The sequence below is a fragment of the Musca vetustissima genome, unplaced genomic scaffold (assembly GCF_032173495.1).
Source record: "Musca vetustissima isolate MV318-11 ecotype Yass unplaced genomic scaffold, APGP_CSIRO_Mvet_v1 utg48367, whole genome shotgun sequence".
Lineage (NCBI taxonomy): Eukaryota > Metazoa > Arthropoda > Insecta > Diptera > Muscidae > Musca > Musca vetustissima.
The window spans coordinates 243204-264572 of record NW_026882453.1 but is presented as its reverse complement, the minus strand read 5'-3'; the positions used below and the strand labels follow the sequence as shown (position 1 = coordinate 264572).

Genomic DNA, 21369 nt, shown 5'->3' with positions numbered 1-21369 from the left:
TGTACTCTCCAATACCTTTTTACTGAGTTTCATTTCATAGAGATTAAGGGGAGTACACACTATGCGTTTTGGAATACAATTTATGTCTCAATTTCGGACTTTGCAATAACCTCAAAAATGCTTGTGAATCTCTTAAAAGCTGCAAACATAAAGGTTCCTCTCTAAAACCAGGAAAATTTTTGGGTGAAACTCCGACCCGAAACAGATAGTATGTTCTTGTATTTAATATTATATGTCTAAACAGAACTTTACAAATGTTATCATTCCAATACAATTACCCCTTTGCCTTTGCCACCAAATGTCATATGAAAAGAGACTACAAACAAAGTACCGTTAGTTTAAAAATCTCGTCGCAAAAAAAAGATTCGCAATTAAAACCAAAAATTTCCATCTTCAACCATGAAAGTCCTTCAAAAATCTCTTAAAAATTGTGGCTATCAAGGACACTGTGAAAGTGAACAAATCCTCCAATGGGCTATACGTACCGGTGCCTGTTCTCAATTCTATAAAGATCTCTTGACATGGTTGGAAACGAATTTACTCGCCATCGATTGCACCCCGCAAGTTCGTAAAAATATGATGAATCTTATTGATACGCTACGCATCTCAATTCTGATGATACCACATCGTGGTAGTGAAGTAGCTGCCAACCCCAAAGAATTTCGTTTACAAAGTATTAAAGTGTTACTACATCAGTTGGAGTTGAGCCGGATGGTGACTGAAAAGAAATCGCATCAACATCATCATGAAGAAAGTCCACGCAAGGATCAGCAGGTGATGGGTGTGGACGATCATCGTCGCGGCACAACATTGCGTGTGACCGTAACAAATAATAGGCAAACGGATTTCAAAACTGGCTATTGGAATGAACGACTGGTTCGTTTTAAACCAACCACGTATTTGGAATTGTTTCAGTAGGGTTATTAAGACTCGATTTTAATTTTTATTTTAATATCTGATATTTTAAACTGTTATTTGAATTATGAAGAATAAACGATAATAAAAAAACTGTTAATATATATATATATTCTTTTATAACCTCACAATGTAAATAGAAAGTAAAGGACCTAATTGGTTTGGCCAACTATATGACATCATACACCAATTTGGGTATATGATGGACGTTCCTTTTGCATTCCTTTTTTCAAACATATGAGGACGGCTAGGTAAAATGTCTTTCTCGGACACACGTAACATTGCATATGCATGTTATATCTAAACCGATTTAAACAAATGGTGCATGTCATTATAGAATTAATGCGGTTGATAAAGTAAATTTTAATGTTTCTTGGAAAGATGTAGCGTCTTGGATGCATCACTTGCAATAAGTCTAGTTGAAGTCCCGGCCAAAGGCTATTCTGTCGCATAGCTGTTTTTCACATCTGTAAGAATCTATGTGGAATTTTGGGATCCCATATCTAAGGAACTATGGACATTCCCATCAAAATAATTACATTTTTGTAATCAGTACTTCGTCCTCTTGGAATTGGTACCCCCTACTGTACCTTCTGTATATTGAAGGTGGGACTTATCGGCTCATTCCTTCTATTACGAAAGTAGTGTCCGATTTGACGCCATCTTTACACTTCGTAACATTTTTACCAAACCCAGATCAGTTCCGAATTTTCAAAATATTGATACTTTGTGGGGGAGGTATTAGAAGGGGTGGACCAATGGGCCTCAGGTCCACCCCTTCTAATACCTCCCCCACAAAGTATCAATATTTTGAAAATGTATTTATTCAATATCAAAGAATGGAAACTCTGATTTGATCCAAACCTTGCCAATCGTAATACTTTTACTAAACCTACATCACATCCGAAGATAGGAGCCATCGGTCCACCCCGTCTAATACCTCCCCCACAGTGTCAATATTTTTTAAATCTGTTTATTCAATATCAAACGATATCTGATTGATCCAAACTTGTAATACCATCTGTCCACTCCTTCTGGTACCTTCCCCACAAAGTGTCAAATTTTTGAAAATGTGTTAATTCAATATTTGAATGCCCAATGACACGTTTTTCATGCGACCGCTGTTCCAGCAGTCTATTCAGTAACGTATTGAAGATCTCTCTTATTTACCGAACACCTTTTTGATCCTTAGAAGTCATCTTATATCCGCCTCCTTCTTACTTTGAAATCATATTCTATCCTTCGTGCCTATAGAAAATCAAACTTTTTTATCCATAGAAAGCATTTATTAACCATATGAGCACTTTTCTAACCATAAAATACCTCTTGTTACCATGGAAGACCTCTTTTAACCAATTATTCATATTAAATACCTTTTCTATCCACACAAGACCTCTTCTACCCATATATACCTTCTTATTCTATCCACAGAAGACTTCTTTTAACCATAGACGACCTCTTCGAACTATAGGAGACTTATCCTATCCAAAAATACCACCTTTCTCCATAGAAGAAGAATTTTTCTGTCTACAGAAAAGACCTTTTTATCCATAAAAGAACCCCTCTTCTATCTATAGAACATATCTTCTATACGTAGAATACCTCTTCTATGCATAATACATATTTTATTTATAGATCTCCGGTGGATGATTTATATTTATTGTTAAAAATCATATAAATATTTCTGGTTTTAGTGGGAATTATATATAAAAGACTTCTCCCAAACATAAAATTAATATTCTCTCCATTGGAAAAGACTTTTATCCATAGAAGAAGGCATTTTCTATATATGGAAGAAAACCTTTTCTATCCATAAAACAAGACTTTTATACATACAAAACCTCTTCTATACATAGAACCTATTTTTTATTTTAAGATCTCTGATAGAAGACTTATATTTACTGTACTCTTCTACTCAAAGAAGAGATATTCGGTCTATAGAACACCCAATTTTATCAATAAAAAATACCGATTATTTTACCACCACATAAATCAAATTATAAATCTTATAAATATTTCTTTTCGAAATGGCAATTATATTTGTTATCATAATTATAAATCTCTCTCTATATATAAATATATTGAATATATATCAATAAATCTCAACATCAAAATGCAAAATTCGTTTAACGTCTTCCGCCACGGTTATAATTCGAATGTCCACGATGGCCACCGCCGCCACCTCTGTTATAATTATCACCACCGCCTCTATTGTAATTATCACCTCCCCGGTAGTCTCCTCCACCACGATAATTGTCATTACCGCCACCGCCGCCACCCTGAGACCAGCCAGAGCCCTGGACACGGCCACTACCGTGAACCCAATTTTGTTGTTGTTGCTGCTGATGAGGTTGTGACTGATACTGGTTGTGTTGTTGATTCTGATTCTGTTGATAGGGTTGTCTTTGCGGCTGGGAGGTATACTGTTGCCAATGACCACCGCCGCCGCCACCACCACCTTGACCTCCACGACCACCACCTTGGCCACCGCGACCTCCACCGCCGCCACCTCTACCACCACGGAAGTTACCGCCGCCACCACCTCCTTGTGGCCCCGAGGAACGCTGCTGTTGCCACGATGGCATTTCTGGTGGTGGTGGGGCATGTTCATGGGCTCTGCCACCACGATCTGGCACTTTACCAATAACATGTTTATGTATCTTAGATCCAGTATTTTTGCGAACATTTGCAGAGCTTGTTTTCTCAATTATCGCCAAATCGGCTCGAGCCGCCAATAACGCCGCAATATCAGTCTCCATACCACCATATTTATAGCGCTCCAATTCCATTAATTTATTTTGGAATTTCTCATCGATTTCCTTTTCGCGAGATTTCATTTTATCCGACCACAGGAAACTCTGTATTGTCACATCGAGACGGGTCAATAACATTTGCCTTCTCAAGTTGTATTCCGCATCCAAATCACGATGAATTTCCTCCAACTGTTCCCATTGTTTATCTGTCAGCGACTTGGTATTTCTAAACAATGGTTCATTTACCACACCGGGTTTCATCATTCGCATCACCTCTTCCACCTTAAAGTTTAACTTATCGAAAAAGGCCTTGGCCGTGATGTTCTCTGGCGGTTTACCCAAACCCAAATCTTTAGTCATTTGTTCCAAAGCCTTTGCCGTGTTGGTCTCCGTTTTGGGTATAACATAAGCCTGTTCGGCTGGTTTCAATTTCATGTACATCTTTGTGGCCATCAGTTCTGTTATCAGATAGTCCAGCAGCTGCAATCGATGTTCCCGGCTCTCGAATCTATCCGACAATGGGCCGGTAACAAAGAAACTATAGGGACAACTCAACTCCTTCAACATAGCCGACAGCTCCATGGCAAATTCACTGGGATCATCACAGTCTTTACTCACTGATTCATCGGTTTTTCGCAATATGTGCAATTCTTGGGCCAGCCATGCAACCACTTCACGAAATTCGGGACTGCGTGTACCACCCTCCAGGGCTCGTGTCAGTTCATCATTTTGCAGGCACTTTCCTTGATACGAGAGGGCATTCAACGAGTCGATGACATCCAATTCGGATTCCATGATATCGATTCAGAGAAGTATTCTTTCAGGAATTCCACAAAAATTAGTCTTCCGCTGAATCTTCTCGATAATCTATCCAAATACTATATGAACATATATATGTACACACACGCTTGCAAATTCTGTTCGTGGTATGGCATCATCTTATACGGTGATGTGGCAACTCTGATATGAATGGGGAGGTAAGAGAAGCCGCTGATAATGTTAAGGAATCAAAACAAAAAGCTTGCCGGTAGCAATGGATCTAAAAGTTGAAATTTGAACCTCAATTATTGTGAATGGATACTGATGTAATCATTCACAGTGTCATAGGTGAAAAAAGTAGAGTTACCGAACCATAGCAAATGTAATGAATTGACTTAGCTTGCTAGCGGATTAATAGTTTGAATATTTGATATCGTTTATTTCTCATATTAAATGGAGAATATGAAAATCTATCCAAGAGGGAAGTTAGAATAGTTTTAAAAAAGAAAATTATGCTTCTCTTATAATTTAGCACGGGAATCCTTAGGTATATATCCTCGATCAATGACGTCCGATGGAATGACGTCTTGGATGCCTTCAAGATAGCGTCTGAAGTCCTGTATCACGGAGGTGGATCAGCCGTCACTGAGTGATGATTGGGATGACACGGCAGATTGCATGCCAGCAGGAACTGTCTAGTCAAGAACACATTATTTTGCTTGACTGACGACATACTGGTCTCCTCATAATGGTGATCGACGCTCATCATCTGGACACACCCGATTGCAATTCGGAGTGCATTGAGTAGTATGTAAGCATATCCATTGTGTCTCACTAAGGGAATAAGTACAGAACTAGACAGCATAATTAGGGATGAAACGACTGATGATCTTGTAGTTCTTTGCCAAAGTTTCTTCATCCTTGCCCCAGGAGGTGCCAGCCAAAGCTTTCAAAGTTTTTTCCTAGCTTTCACCTTCTGGTTGACGTAGTTGGAATGCGAAGAGAAATAAAGGAGGTTATCGAAGACCGCCCTAAGGATTTTCGGATTATGGACGGTGGAAATATCAAGTTTTCAATTGACTTTTCGCGCCCAGGAAGTGAAATAGTAAACTTTGCGTGGGATAATTTTAGTCGGATCTTCTCATTCAACTTAATAGAAACCGGTTCCTTCCGCCTTAGTCAGTAGAAAATCCCGAATCAGCTCTGCCATTGTCAGACGAGAAAGACATCGTGGAAACTACAGTGATTAGCGCTACGGTAGCGATCCTGGTGTCTCCTCCGAAGCAAGGTGAGTTCTCCCAGATGATGAGTAGGGATGTAAACCCTGGCGAGGTTGAGGATCCGCTCTCAATCTCTATGGCCTGTAGTGATGTCGCGAGATAACTCAGGCAGTTGGCTGTCGAAGCGGATACTGGTACTGATGAGACGTTAAGATGGATGTATCACCAGTACCAGTAACTGCTAGGCAAGTCGAGGCCAAGGAGATGTTCCGGAAAGAGGTTAACTACTGCAATCGATTCATCGGACTTATTGATAGATCTAGGTACCGCCAATCTAAGACCATTGGCAATCGTTAATTCTCCACGAGGAACTCTCCCCCAAGATATGATAGTTTCTTGGGGCAGTCATCCAATGAATTTTATTGGACTTTCCTGTAACCACACGATATAATTCAGCTCTGTTCCTCGTAGGGTTATAAGCCAATCGTAGCTTGGCAACTATGGAAATATCAAATCACGACATAAATCGATTTATACATCTTGAAGTAAAGAAGATAATTTAAATTACGGTTTACAGATCCCTATACCGTATATATCGTTTTCGATCTTCGAATCTTTAATGCTATGCTTTTTGTTTTGATTCTTGATTTTTATCAATCACTTGTCTTATCAAATCATTCATTGTAGACATGCCATATTGCGGTATGCAATGATGCCACCTCCCGTTTTGGAAATTACGCGAAGCGGTAATCGGTTATGTGAGTAATCGAAAATATTTTGAGTAATTTATTTTTGTTACTTTGGAATCTGGTTGGATTTGTTTATAGCTTATATTTACAATATTACAGGAGAAGGAAGAAAGCTGAAAAATGTCTAAAGTGACGGTCCAGGATATTGAGGCAGTGGACGATTATTGGGGTCCAACATTTCGTTCAATTCTGGAAGGTATGATAGGAAAATTATTAATCATATCAAAACATTGCTGATGATGACGGATGACCATTCCCATACGCCCATTATTATTGTTGTTATTGTTATCGTTCTAGGTGACAACAAGGAATCCATATCCGAACAATTGGAACAACGTATACGCAGCCATGACAAGGAAATCGAAAGAATTTGCAATCTTTCATATCAGGGATTCATCGATTCTATACAAGAGCTATTGCAGGTGCGGACCCAGGCACAACAACTGGCCACCGAGGTGCAGACTTTAGATAAATCTCTACAGCAAATTAGTGCAACCCTCATCCAGCAGGGCAATGAATTGGTGAAGGCAAGACAAATTGAATCAAATTTGGCCTCGGCCATAGATGCTCTCAAGGAATGTCTGCCTGCACTGGAGTGCTATATCAAGTTTTGCCAGCAGGCTTTCAATAAACAGTACTACCAATCGCTGCGGACCCTTGAAACACTGGAGATGCAACATTTACCCAAACTGCAAAGCTATAAATTTGTTACACAAATGCGTTCTGCCATACCGGTAATAAAGGAGAATATACGAAGTTCCTCGAAGGCGGATTTTCTTGAGTTCCTCGAAAATATACGTGGCTTCTCACCGAAAATCGGCAAGGATGCCATTGAGCATACAAAGAAATTACAGAAACGGGATATTAACACCATTATCGAAGACCATAAGAATTCGGTTAAGAAACGTGATTCCGCCGCCGATGATGACAACTTAAGTGCCCAAGATTTAATAGACTTCTCACCCATCTATCGTTGCCTTCACATCTACACGGTATTGGGTCAGCGAGAATATTTCGAGAAAAATTATCGCCAACAACGACAGGATCAGGCGAAATTGGTTCTCCAACCACCACCCGGCATGCATGATAACTTGGATGCCTATAAATTGTACATCTGTGCAATTGTCGGCTTCTTTGTTGTCGAAGATCATGTCAAGAATACAGCAGGTGAAGTGGTAACCACCAGTTACTTGGAAGAGCTGTGGTCCACATCGTTAACGAAATTTGTAAATGAAATCAGTATGAGCTCTTCATCGTGTACCGATCCAAATATTCTCTTGCGGATAAAGAATCTTATTATGCTGTCCATCAACACGTTTAAATGTTATGGTTATACGGTGAATGTCCTGTGGGAATTGCTGCAAAATATGAGAGATCATTATAATGAGGTAGGAAAGACTATGAATTTTACCCTACACCACTGTATAGAGCTATAGATAATATTTAGTATATACCTATTTAGAATCATTTTTTAATCCGATTTTTTTCTGGCACCACAAGAGGAGTGGATATTTTTTGAAGTCTAACATACGCGTGGATTCTTTCAAAAATATTTTTTTGGAGCCTAGCATAATCGTGGATTTTTTAAAGAATATTTTTTCAAGCCCCTATAGAGGCTAATTTTTTCTAAAGAATATTTTTTTAGCCCCTATAGAGGCGAATATATTGTATAGAAAATTTTTTCAAGGCCTAGCAGAGGCGTAGATTTTTAAAAAATATTTTTTCATAGGCGTAGATTTTTTTTTAAAAAATTTATAGGCGTGGATTTTTTAAAAAATATTTCATAGGAGTGGATTTTTTTTAAAAATATTTGTTCATAGGAGTGGATTTTTTAAAAAATATTTTTTCATAGGAGTGGATTTTTTAAAAAATATTTTTTCATAGGAGTGGATTTTTTAAAAAATATTTTATCATAGGAGTGGATTTTTTAAAAAATATTTTTTCATAGGAGTGGATTTTTTAAAAAATATTTTTTCATAGGAGTGGATTTTTTAAAAAATATTTTTTCAAGCCTCAACGCAGAGTTGGAATTGTCAAGCCCCAGTGGAGGCTTGGATTTTTAAAAATATTTTTCAAGCCACAGATAAGGCTTGGAATTAAAAAAAAAATTTAAGACCAAATTATTTTTTCAACGGCTTGGATTTGTTAAAGAATATTTTTGAAAACTCAAAATTATTTTTTTTAATTTTCTCTCCATTTCCTCACTAATAAAATTTCCTCTCATTTCAGGTTCTTTTACAACGTTGGGTCCACGTGTTCCGTGACATACTCGATAAGGAACAATTCCTGCCCATGGTTGTGGAAAATCAAGAAGAATATGAGGCCATCATAGAACGTTTTCCCTTCCACTCGGAGCAATTGGAAAATGCCCCGTTTCCCAAGAAGTTCCCCTTCTCCCGTATGGTCCCAGAAGTCTATCATCAAGCCAAAGAATTTATGTATGCCTGTATGAAATTCGCCGAAGATCTAACTCTCTCTCCCAACGAAGTTGCTGCCATGGTACGCAAAGCTGCAAATCTTCTATTGACACGAAGTTTTAGTGGCTGCCTATCGGTGGTATTTCGTAATCCCAGTGTGGCCTTACCTCAGCTAATACAAATTATCATCGATACCCAGTATTTAGAAAAGGCCAGTCCATTTTTGGATGAATTTGTGTGTCATATGACAAATACTTCAAGTAGTGTAGCGCAATCCCATTCGGCCATGTTTCATGTGGCACGACAAGATGCTGAGCGACAAGTGGGTATTAGGATTTGTTCCAAAATTGATGAATTCTTTGAATTGTCAGAATATGATTGGATGTTGGTGGAGCCACCGGGAAAAGCTTCAGCTTTTATTACCGATATGATTTCCTACCTCTCAAATACAATTGAAAGTTTTGCCTCAAAACTGCCGAGTATAGCACAGACGGCGTGTCATCGCACCTGTGAACATATGGCTGAGAAAATTTGGTCCATTCTCTTTGATGATGAGGTTAAACAAATCTCTAATGGGGCCCTACATCAAATCAATTTAGATTTAATGCAATGTGAATTTTTCGCAGCCAAAGATCCCGTACCCGGTCTTAAAGAAGGTGAATTAACCAAGTACTTCTTGAAATGTCGCCAATTATTGGATTTGCTGACAATGGAAGAGTGGGCAACATATCTGCATGATTATGGCACCAAAGAAGATCGCTACAATTTGGTACATCCACAATCGATTATTGTGATTTTGGAAAAGATACGCGAAGCCGATCGTAAAACAATGTTTTCGGGTCTGCGTAAGAATGATAAGAAAAAACTGCTGGAAACAGTTTTGAAACAATTGAAAAATTTAGCTGAACGGCAAAATTGAGATATCCCACACACATTCCTCGAAAGAAAATTTTGAGAGCAGAACACAAAACAAAAAATTTAAAACAATTGGGTATTATAAAGAACGAAAGAAAAAATAACTAAAACAAATTATTCATTTTATATTTATGTAAAAGAAATATATATGTGAATGTATAACATTAACTAATTTTGTAAGGCTTTAAAAAAGTGCAAGTTATAAATAAATTATATTATTTAACAAATATTATATTATTTTATTATAAAAATTATTATTTTACACTTGACTGATTTACTGACTTAACGATTCATCAACGCCCAGACGAAACGACTGAAACTAGAACATTGAAATTTGGGGTGAGGTTCACACCTGGTCCAAAGCTGTCAGATAAAGTTCGAATTTTGGAAATTCGTACTAGAACGGCACAAAAAGTACTAAAAAGTAATAAATGGTGTACCATTTCAATTTTGCGAACCGGTATAGATAGAACTCTTAAATATGAAATGAGGGGCCTCTTTCTGGAGTGTAGGATAGATATAGCAATGGTTTTTTGGACATTCGATCGATAAGAATCCGAAAAGTACTAAGGTAGGCAGATGGTTTTGAAAATGGGTACTACAGTACTAAACTGTACTAAATTTGGTACAAATTGAATTTTGGAGAAACGGATGGAGTTGAAATACTGAAATTTGAAATAAACATTACCGTCGAAGTGTACTATTGGGATATGTACGAAGTTTTGGATTTTTTACATGTTTATGCATGTGAAATGTACTAAATCGTACTATAAATGGTACAATTTAGATTTGGGTGAACCGATGGAACTGGAACACAGAAATTTGCAAATAAAATTACTGTTAAAGTGTACGATTGGAGCATGTAGGAAGTTTTGAGAATTTGCATTAATATGTACTAAATTTGGTACAAATTGAATTTTGTGTGAACCAGTAGAGCTGGATTCCGGAAATTTGGATTTTGGAAACTTTTTCTTATGGGTACTAAATTTGGTACAATTTTAATTTAGGTGAACCGATAGAGCTGGTATCCTGAAATTTGGAATTAAGATCACTGTTGGAGTGTAGGATTGGGATATGGATGTAAGTTTGGAAATTATTACTAATGAGAACTAAATATTGGATGAACCGATAAAGCTAGAATCCTGTAATTTGGTGTTAAGGTCACTGTTGGAGTGTAGTTTTGGGGTATGGTATGGATGAAGGTTTGGAAGTTTGTACTTATGGGTACTATATGGTACTAAGCTTGATACAATTGAGTTTTGTGTGAACTAATAGAGCCGGAATGCAGAAATTTGGAAATTTGGAGTTAGGATCACTTTAGGCGTTGTAGGAAGTTTTGGGAATTCGTACCAATGTGTACTAAATTTGGTACAATTTGAATTTTGTGTGAACCAATAGAGCAGGAATCCACAAATTTGAAGTTAGCATTACTTTTAGAGTGTAGGATTGGAATAGAAAGTTTTGGAAATTCGCACTAATGTGTACTAAATTTGGTACAATTTGAATTGTGGGTGAACCGATGGAGCTGGAATCCTGAAATTTGGAGTTTTTAGGGTGTAGTTTTGGACATTCGTACTAATGTGTACTAAATTTGGTACAATTTGAATTTTGTGTGAACCAATAGTGCTGGAATCCATATTTTTACAAAAAGATTATTGTTGCAGTGTAGGATTTGTGGAATGGATGAAGTTTGGTAAATTTGTACTTATGGTTACTGAATGGTACTAAATTTGATACAATTTGGATTTAGAGCTGGAATAGTAAACATTTGAAATTATGATTATTGTTAGAGATTAGAAGTGAGGTATCCAGATAGTTATGTGAATTCGTACTTATGTGTACTAAATTGTACTCATTTTGGTACAATTTGAATTGTGGTTGATCGGATAGAGCTGGAATCCTGAAATTTGGAGTTAGGATCACTGTTGGGGTGTAGAATTGAGCTATGTAGAAAGTTTTGGAAAATTGTGCTAATATTTACTACCTTTTTCGCGTTAGTCTTATATGCGAGACCGAAGACTGAGCTGTTTTTAGCAACAAATGTCCATGCGTTGAAGATAATTTTTCATCAGGCCGACAAAAGTAGCCACTGCAGGCGAGGTAAGTATTCGATTGACCTGAAATTCCCTAATAGTCTTGTGGTAGGATGGTTTTTCACATACGACCACACAAAGTGCTTTGAGATCCAAAGGACTTCGTTTCCGCTGGTCAAGTTGGGGTCATTATCATATCTTTGTCAGTTACATATTGCCCTCAGATACGTGTTCTATAAAATGCTTCTTTAGATTTGGCAATTTTTGGGTGGTGGAGCCGACAACGAGGATTCCCCTAAGTGTTTGTCTGCCTCAAGAACATCGACTTGGCGACCAATGTCAACTAAGATTCAGCAGTTTTTACTTCGGAAGAGTCCACGTCATCAACGGATTAGAGGACAAAGTTCTGATGGCAGTAATTTTCCTTTCGTCCGTCATTGGGTGTATCGAGCATCCAACAGCATCAACGGAGATACTTGACGCATCCTGTTGGAATAAAGGGTTTGGCTTCTGCATTTGGCTAGGCTAGAAATTTGAAAGAATACCGATCTGTGATCCGAATGATATTTTATAAAAATCGTATTACTCCTTTCTTTTAATTTGAAATTCAAAATATTCAACAAATTTATATTAAGAAATCGATTTTTTATTTATCCGTTTTGTTTTATATAATATATTTTTTTATTTCTATATACAAATTATTTTTTTTAAAATTAGAATTATATGCGAATGTTGTGTTGTTGTGTATATGGTTTGTTGTTTTGTGTACCTTCATTTTCGTATAGGGGTTTTTTTGTTTCATTTGAAATTTGGTTTTAATATTCTCTAATAATAATAAAAATTTAAAAAAATGTTACAAAGATAAATTTTATAGAACAATTATATAATGCGTCCAAGATGCACAGTTGATAAACAGTAAGAAAATAAATTGTTCTTATTAATAAAACATTTTAAATAAGAAAAAATTAAAAATAAAAACAACAAAGTGATTAAAAAATATAAACTGCATTTTTTTCTTTTAGTTTTGTAATTCTAGGGAATAATAATTGTTTCTTTTTTCTTTCATTTATTTATAATAATAAAAAAGACAAACACGTTTTTTTTAATTTTGGCTTGTTTTTAACCACACATCGAAATGTTTTTTCTTTTTTTTTTTTTGGGAGAATACGAAGAGTTTGCCTTTGGGGTTGTTGTTTTTTATATCTTTGACACACTACAATTAATAAACTAAGGTTTGCTTTAAGCTTTGTTATTTTTTTAATATAATTACTAGGTTTTTTTATATATATTTAATAAATTGTTGTTGTTGTGTTTTTGTTACTCATCATTCTAAATGTAGTTTAAATTAATATGGTTTACCAATTGTTGGTTGTTTTTGTTTGCTTTTTTTCTTTACTTTTCTTTGCGCTTTTATTTTTTGCTTTCTTCTATTTGGGAGTGGAGGAGTCATTACCATTATAGCACTGATTCGGTTGCTGCTGCTGCTTCGGCTTGCTTGTTTTTCTTGCCGGTTTCTCTATGTGGACACATACATATATTGGCGTTGATGTCAACTTTTGGCTTCTAAATGCTTAGGAGCATCGGCATAGGTGAACTTCAGGCGAAATGCTTCAGCAACTAAGACATTGATTTGACGATCAGACCAATTGTGTGTAGGCAGATTTTGTAGCAGTAATAAAAGGCCCTGAAATGGAGAGAAGAAACAAACACACAATATTAAATGAAATGAAAGAAGAGCGGCACAATATAAATCCTTTATCAGTTTTCTCCCATTCCATTTTATGTGGAGTTATAATCTTAGATAAGTAAATAGGGAAAAAATGAGGAATAGAAGTCTGTTTTTAACAACAAGGATTTATTCGCAGCTTGTTGCTGTTCCGCCGTCGATTTCATCATCTTCATATTTAAGGGGACCTCCCCCATTCTTGATTTTAAATTTTCAACATTTTCATTGGGCTGGTAAATGTATACCAATCATGTTAAGTTTTGTAACTTTACACATATATAATCAAAGATTTAAAAAATAAGGAAGGTTAGGTTTGGGCATGTGCAGTCACTTATGTGGCTGCAGCACTCTGATACAGTCAGGTCCATTGTGATCATCAACGAAAAGAAAAGAGATAAGAAGAGATCCATGGGGGAGAGAAGAAGGGGGAGGGAAGAAGAGAAATGAGAAGCTTACAAGAAAATTTAAGAAGATAAGTTTGAAATAGCATCGATGGGTATAGATATTGGACAGAAGATATATTACGTGTCAAAGTTGCGCTTCCCAACCACTTTAGGTTTCTAAATGTGCTGTAGATTAGAGCAGATCAGCTCAATTATCTCCGTCTCCTCCTCGTCAACGCAAAGTCTACAGTAATCAATTGCATCATGATCCCACTTACTAGTAAAGGCCCTGATATTGCAATGACCTGTAATGATTCCTGTCTTATTTCAGCTTTGCTAAGGTTCAACAGTGAGTGTGTCCTTTTGGTAGACAGAGTCGGCCCAATGGAAAGTTCATAGGCTCTTTCGTCGAAGAACGCCTTAAAGTTCTGATAAAGATGCCATATGTTTGTTTGATTGAGTCATCAATTGCTAGATCTGTGGATTGGGGTCCTCATCTAGCTAATTCGTCTTTCATTGCCCAAGATGTCACGGTGTCCTGGTACCCAACACAGCCGATAGCTGTAATTAAGTTCTTCCAGACCTGTTCTACACTTGGGGACGGCCTCAGATTTGATATAACAAGATTTGATTGCTTTATCCAGAGGATGATTACTCCGGTTCCAGTCGTCTCTACTAGAAATAACGACATCTACATCTTCAACTCAGTACTGGCGAGAATGTGGGGGGTCTCCTTAAACGGACGTTGGACGTTTGACTTACTGTATAGCGGGGTTCCTGTGATGTCGCCTTCCTATAGGTCCCGGCAGAGATAGCCACGATACGTGGGGTATGAATTCGATTAAACGGAAGTTCCCTGGAGTGCTTCTTGATTCAAATGAATTCCTTCTCGCTGATCAAGTTCGTTGCTAATAGCAATACGGTAAGGAAGTCGGTTGATGTTTCTCCGTCGATCTCATCCTCTTCATTAATGCAGGCGTTGAGAGTATTTTACCTAATTCGGTACAACTTCTGCTAGAGTCACAGATGTTGCTGCCGTCCCAACTCCGGACTAAGGTCCGGTGATTGCACTATGCTCACAGTGGTTTTCCTTTGCTGTCACCATTGCAGAGGTTCTGGCAGAGGTAGCCTCTATGCCCGAGGTAGAAATTCGAACAACTGGAAGTTCCCCAGAGTAATCTAAGGGTAGTATCTCTCTCTCTCTCTCTATCGTACTTTCTCACGACCCTATGGGTCTTTTTTATCTAAATGAATTCCTTCTCGATAATTAAATTGGGGTCCTTCTTTTCGCTGAGCCATATCCTTTGAATACGTAATAGGGTAAAAATCTGACAGGGAAGTCGGTTTTTAGCAGCAACGGTTTACTCGCAGCTGATTAATGTTACTACATCAATTTTATGCCCTTCATTGCTACGTTGTGTTGAGAGAATTCGACCTTAGTCGGTAAGGCTTCAGTTACAGTCGCCTAGTCGCTTCCTGACTTTGGTCCCCTGTTTGCACCAATGTCCTGATGCCATACAGTTGCCCTATTGCCTTTATACAATGGGCTGAGGTGAAAGGCCGTTCGAATACAAGCGGTACCCTAACTAGGAAGGAGGTGACCTAATGATCAAGAAGTGGATATTTAGTGACGCCAATCTCGTCTTGTCGATCTCGGGATCATAGGTACTCGTTAATTTCCTCCAAGACACTCCCGCAAGACCCATAGATTAAAATACATTTTCGAAGGATTCTAAGGACCACATTTTTTATTCGAAAGAGATATCATTTAATAATTTTTCGACATTTAAAGCGTCTTTCTTTAATTCAAATCCAATTAACAGGGCAACGATCTCATGGAAAATAATACAGCACCCTAAACATGATAAAAATGTTTACTTCTAAAAGGGGGGTGGTGTTTTACTATGATTGTTTCGTAGAACTTACATTAGCCGTCGATCTTTTATCCTAATATATCCCTCAAAAAATATACAGGATTATTTTCGTTAATCGTATACTCACCTGAAAATCAACTTGCTGCATTAATTGTTCTTTCCAATGTAATAAGAAGGCGGCACAAACATATAGGTGGAATAAGGCAAAACCATCCGATTCCGCCAAATAGGTATCCCATAAACGTATTGTACAATGCAGAGGCAATTCGCGAGTTAATAGGTTATTCATCCAACGAAATGAGAATTGTAAATAATCCACACCATGTTGTTGTAAATGACGATGAAGGTTACCTGCAACAAGAAGAGAAGCATATAACATTAAATATAGATTTTAAAAAATATTTTAATATTTGAATAAAAAAGTAATCAAAATCGGTGTGCCTAACTTACCATCTATTCTTTGTATTAAATCCTTTAATTGATTCACTTTCTCCTGTATTCCCAATTGAGCAAATATATAATTATCTTGTATACAATCGAGAAATTTCGATAGACACCAAAAGGCATCCGCTTCAATGGCATCACGAATTTCAACCGATAATGATTCCATATTGAATTTTTCGATATCAGTTCCTAGGGTACAAATAAAAACAAATGGTTTTAATTGTATTAATTCAATCTATAAGTTATAGGGTTATATGTATGTAATTTCTTCACCTGGTGGTAAATTCTCTTGTAAAAATACAATAAAAAATGGTGTCACCAAATCATTAATGCCTTGAACATAACCCGATGCCGGATGCCGTATAGACCATATAAATAAAATGCGTTCAAACATTTCTTGCACCAATTTTTGTTGGAAGAGCGATATTTGGGGATTCATACGTGGTACATCGATGTGGATCTGTAGAATTACAATTTAACATTTTCTTTTATTGTTTTTTTTAGAAAAAAAGTTGAACAAAACTTACCTGTCTGTATGTATCCTGTTGCGATTCATCGGGACTATCAACCCTAAAGTAATTATGTCTTAAGTCTTGATAATTTTGTCGTTTACTTTCTAAAACACCATTACGACGTTCGCCCGAAGGTGGTAAATATTTTGACAATAGACGCCAACTTATGGCACGCATCTGAAAGAAAAAAAAATACAAATTAAAAATTAAGGCAAGTAGGTTAATTAACCCCTACGTGGTACATTTGTACCCATCCAAATATAGCGCTGTAATTCATTTCAAAACTGGACTGTCGTGCGTTTTCTTTTTTATTCTTACTCACCTTTCTAGGAATACCGGACCAGCTTAGTTTCTTTAGAGCAACTAAATCCAATAGCGGTGAATCCAATAAAACTTGGAATTTTTCAATTTTTGTTTCATATTCGGAGTCCTGAGAATTCGAGGTAAACTTTTGTAATTGTGGACGTCCAGGCAATGCTTGAATATGACGAATACGGGGTCTGAAATGAAGAGACAAAATAACCAAAAATGAAAACTTAGATGAATTCAGAATTCAAAAGAAAAAATTAAAGAAGGCGAGAAGTTCGGCGGTATGAAATAATTTCTTTGGTTTTTATTATATTTTTGGGTAGTTTATCCTTTGGTAGGTTAAGCGCATTTTGTAATTTATTTTTAATGGACCTGAAAGCTTTAAAATAATAAATAAACTGAATTGAAAACCAGTAAGGAAACATTAAAAGTCGAACGGGGCCGACTATAAGATACCCTTCGCCACTTTGGGTACATTACTATTTGTTATCGTAGTAAAAAGTAGTAGATTCTTGCAATACGGGAACATACCAAATGTGTACAATATTGGGAGTTTGGTTGTTGTTGTAGCAGTTTATATGAATGTTAATTTCATATTTAAAATAAATCTGGTTCTGTCTCCAAGTTAAGAAATGCAGCTACTTCCACTGGCGGCAATCACAGATCTTCAGGAGTAAGACAAGTAGATTTGGCTAGGCAATTGAATAATTGCTGCAACTGCATGAGTATGAATGCTATTCAGACCTGCTCGATAGGCAACTCGATCTAGAGGCTCCATCAGGCCGCGTTCTGACTGGTCTGAATACTTCTCCATTACGCATCACTAGTATTAGCAGACCACACTGGAACTGCATAGCTAGCCACAGACAGGCCTATCGCTTTGTAAGATATCATCAAGGTTTCCTTATCTGCGCCCCAAGTACTGACGGCAAGCAACTTGAGGACCTTGTTCCCCTATTTTTCAACTTATTGGGCGGGAGTTTGGCGCACCATTTAGATAAATCGGAAGAAACTGTATATGGAAGCTACATCTAAATTTGAACCGATTTCAACAGAACTTTACAGACATCAAACTGGACTTAATTCAGTACGTGCAAAATGTGCAAAATTTTGTCTCAATCGCTCAAATATTGGAAGTTTTTATATGTTATTTTATTATAGATATAAGTTTTTCTGATGCACCATTTAGCTTAATAAATGAAATTAAATTAAATTAAGATCGGAGGAAGCTGTATATAGGTGTTATATCTAAATCTGAATCGATTTCCGCATACGTCTATCTGGACCTATCTCAGTTTCATCTACATTTACATAAAATCGGACGAAACTATATATGGGAGCTATATCAAAATCCGAACCGATTTTCTTAAATTTCAATAGGGTTCGTCCTTGGGCCAAATAAGTGAGCTGTGCCAAATTTCATCCAAATCGGATCAAAAATGTGAACTGTACTTTGTTCACAAAAATACATGGATATACATATGCACAAAAAGCCATAATACCATGTACCACAGTGTGGTGAAGGATATAAAAACAGCGAAAAAAGATCTAAGTTCCGTTGTATAAGAATGAGTACCCACTCTACCATAGGGTTCTTTATCCGATCCGATTCTACACCGACGTAATGCACAATAAGCGACAATTTTCAAAATATCGAAAATCGGGGTTCCTCATATATGGGTACGAGGCCAGAAATATTAACGTTATAATTGGAAGATTTCGAGGTGTTGTAAACGGAATGAGGAATTTATTAAACTCTTCGCCTTATCCTGGATGGTATAAAAAGGGGCCGGGAACTTTATAATCTAAATAATGGTATTTTTTATAAAGAAGAAATTAATCCATAATGACCAATTACAGTCATTTCGGTTTGAAGTCTCGGCAGAGATCTTCAAAATACAAAAACATAACGGCGCGGTACCGTTATATGGCGGTTATATAAAAAAATATCGTATTTTCAACACCATAGATTCTTGATGCAGTAATAATGCATATGCAAACATTCTAATCTCTATCTAAAATTTGCGATACACTTTTTACCATATGTCGGAGGGTATACAAAAATCATTCAACAATTTGCCTTTTTTACCTTATGTCATCAGAATCTTGTAATTTCAAATCCTTTTGCATTTGTTTTGCTGCTGCTGTTGTCATACTCTCAGCAACATTCTTTGCAGAATTATCCATTGCGGTATTATGAGTTTCATTGGTCGTCGCATTGTTGTTACACGTCATTGTATTCTGAGTTGATGTTGCGCCACCACCACCACCCGCTGATACTGTGCTATTATTTGTTGTCATTTTATGAACTTCAATAACATTTTGAGCCAATGTTTGTGAAACTTGACGTGATATTCGGGGATCTAAAAGTAAAACAAGAAATTCAAAACCATTATCAAAAGAAAAAAATATAAAAACATTCAAAACAAACATATTTTTTATCTTTGCAATTAAATTAACACAGTAATTAAAACAAAAGTTCACCAAATTACCGGTTTTATGGATGGGAGCTGCAGAGGATTCATCTGATGCATTATTGGTGCCGACTCGATTATTTAATTGATGGTGTTGATGTTGCTGCTGTTGTTGTTGTTGCGTGGCATTAGATATTATACAAAATTCATCATCACCCGTATCCCAGGCATCACTAACCGAATTTTGATAATCACGAAAGGTTGCCATCATACCGCCACTGTGACCAGCCCCTCCAACTCCACCGCCTACCTTAGCCGATGATAATGAATTGGTGTCACGTTTTGGACTTGGGCGACCGGGCACAACCCTATTACTATTCTTCCAAAATGAATTAGTGCTACTTGTTGTTATTGTTGTTGCTGTGGTGGATATTTGTTGAATTTGATGTTGCTGATGGGTAATTGAGGAGGAGGATGATAACGAAGACGACGACACCGATGATGTTTTGTTTGCTTGCGTTGATGTGTTTGCTAAATTTGTTGTTGTTTTCGCGTTGTTGTCTGCATTATTGTCCATATCCAGCTTAATTGTTGTTGGATGAGTTGAAAAGTGCAATTCTTTTCGGTGTTTCGATCTGCTGCCGCGGCTGCTACTACTGCCAATTGGATGTTATTACACTTTTTTGATGTCTGATATACTTCCCTAACAGTCTACATTCGATAATTCAACATGACTTTAGTGAAAGAGGAGTTAGCCGGTTCTATTTTGTTGTTTTTCGTTATTTTTATCTATGAAATTATATGGTAAAATTGTATTTTTTTTTTATTTTCTAAAGACCTAAATAAATAAATTTCTTCGCAAATCTAAAACAGCAACAACATAAATCGACGTTTATGTTATCGATTAATCGAAATATAAATGTAGTTGCCGTTTAATTACCACAGTGAACGGCGTCAACAGTGAAAGCCGTAATATGGCAATTGGATGTGAAAGCGGTGATATTGGAATTTTTTGCTTCCGTTCCAATAAGAATGGTGGCAATATTAATAAAATATGTAGATTTAAACCTTTCAGAACACAGCATAATCTATTGTGAGTTCTGAAAATCTTTTAGAGAAACTAATATAAACATTTTTATTGGTTTAGTATTGTTATTCCCTTTGCATCATATATAAAAAATAACAATAAACTAGGAACGAAATTAACATATGACAAGAAGAATCAATTAGTTTTTCCTATTTCTTCGATGTCTTGAAGGAAAATTTGTTTATCGTAGATTCTTATAGTATGGGAACATACCATTTATTAAATCTAAAAAGGTTAATCTACTAAAGGATATTTTACAGGTGCTATTATTTGGCCTGTTCCCGTATTGCAAGAATCTACTCGATTTTACTATTTTCTTCGATATCATAAAGGAAAAAAGTGTTATCGTAGTAAAAAATAGTAGATTCTTGCAGTACGGGAACAGACCAATTGTCATATTTACTATGAATAAATTGTCATTCCGTTTACAATACCTTGATATAATCGTTAGTGACTCCATAAAGTATACATACACTTGATCAAAATAAAATTGTATGTTGATTTAATCGTGTCGTCTTTTTAAATCCCGAAAGAGCTTGCAATATTAAAGATGGAACTTTGAAATCAGGCTCATACATTGTTATTACTCCCAAGGTATCCGTTATTAAATATGGGATATATCGGTCGCCGTTTATGTATAGGCTCTACATCATGGTACCCTTCAATTTGCATTATTTTGCGGATTTCTGACAGATTATTCATTTGTATAAATGATGTAATTTTATATTTATTGGTTGATGAATATTCCTATCAAAATCGTCATTCGGAGTTATCAATTTCGTGGTTTCCAAATTATACGAGATTAAAACTATCGACACTTTTTGGCACATATTGGGCAGTATTTCAGCCGTAACTTTAC

At 36.5% G+C, this 21369-nt stretch overlaps 3 protein-coding genes across 3 annotated transcripts; 1 reads left to right on the top strand and 2 right to left on the bottom strand.

Moving 5' to 3' along the window:
• Positions 1-3041: 3041 nt before the first annotated feature.
• LOC133328865 (protein FAM98A) lies at positions 3042-4483 on the bottom strand. Its single transcript, XM_061537375.1, has one exon. The coding sequence runs from the start codon at positions 4461-4463 to the stop codon at positions 3042-3044; it is 1422 nt and encodes a 473-aa protein (XP_061393359.1). The 5' UTR covers positions 4464-4483.
• Positions 4484-6516: 2033 nt separating this feature from the next.
• On the top strand, positions 6517-9732 carry LOC133328857 (exocyst complex component 6). Its single transcript, XM_061537366.1, has 3 exons — positions 6517-6592; positions 6694-7784; positions 8626-9732. The coding sequence occupies exons 1-3, from the start codon at positions 6517-6519 to the stop codon at positions 9730-9732; spliced, it is 2274 nt and encodes a 757-aa protein (XP_061393350.1).
• Positions 9733-13255: 3523 nt separating this feature from the next.
• Positions 13256-20000, bottom strand: LOC133328864 (TBC1 domain family member 22B). The gene is made up of 8 exons (XM_061537374.1): positions 19593-20000; positions 19099-19382; positions 17023-17200; positions 16716-16877; positions 16462-16648; positions 16195-16377; positions 15872-16095; positions 13256-13445 (listed from the first exon to the last, which is right to left on the bottom strand). Exons 1-8 carry the CDS (start codon positions 19998-20000, stop codon positions 13311-13313), a joined length of 1761 nt encoding a protein of 586 aa, XP_061393358.1. The 3' UTR covers positions 13256-13310.
• Positions 20001-21369: the final 1369 nt, after the last annotated feature.

Coding starts and splice junctions, on each gene's coding strand:
- LOC133328865 (XM_061537375.1), bottom strand. CDS start 4,463: ATGGAATCCGAATTGGATGTCATCGACTCGTTGAATGCCCTCTCGTAT.
- LOC133328857 (XM_061537366.1), top strand. CDS start 6,517: ATGTCTAAAGTGACGGTCCAGGATATTGAGGCAGTGGACGATTATTGG. Junction 6,593..6,693: donor ATTTCGTTCAATTCTGGAAG/GTATGATAGGAA, acceptor TTATCGTTCTAG/GTGACAACAAGGAATCCATA. Junction 7,785..8,625: donor TGAGAGATCATTATAATGAG/GTAGGAAAGACT, acceptor CTCTCATTTCAG/GTTCTTTTACAACGTTGGGT.
- LOC133328864 (XM_061537374.1), bottom strand. CDS start 20,000: ATGGACAATAATGCAGACAACAACGCGAAAACAACAACAAATTTAGCA. Junction 16,649..16,715: donor AACAGGATACATACAGACAG/GTAAGTTTTGTT, acceptor GTAATTCTACAG/ATCCACATCGATGTACCACG. Junction 16,096..16,194: donor TTTAATACAAAGAATAGATG/GTAAGTTAGGCA, acceptor TTCTTGTTGCAG/GTAACCTTCATCGTCATTTA.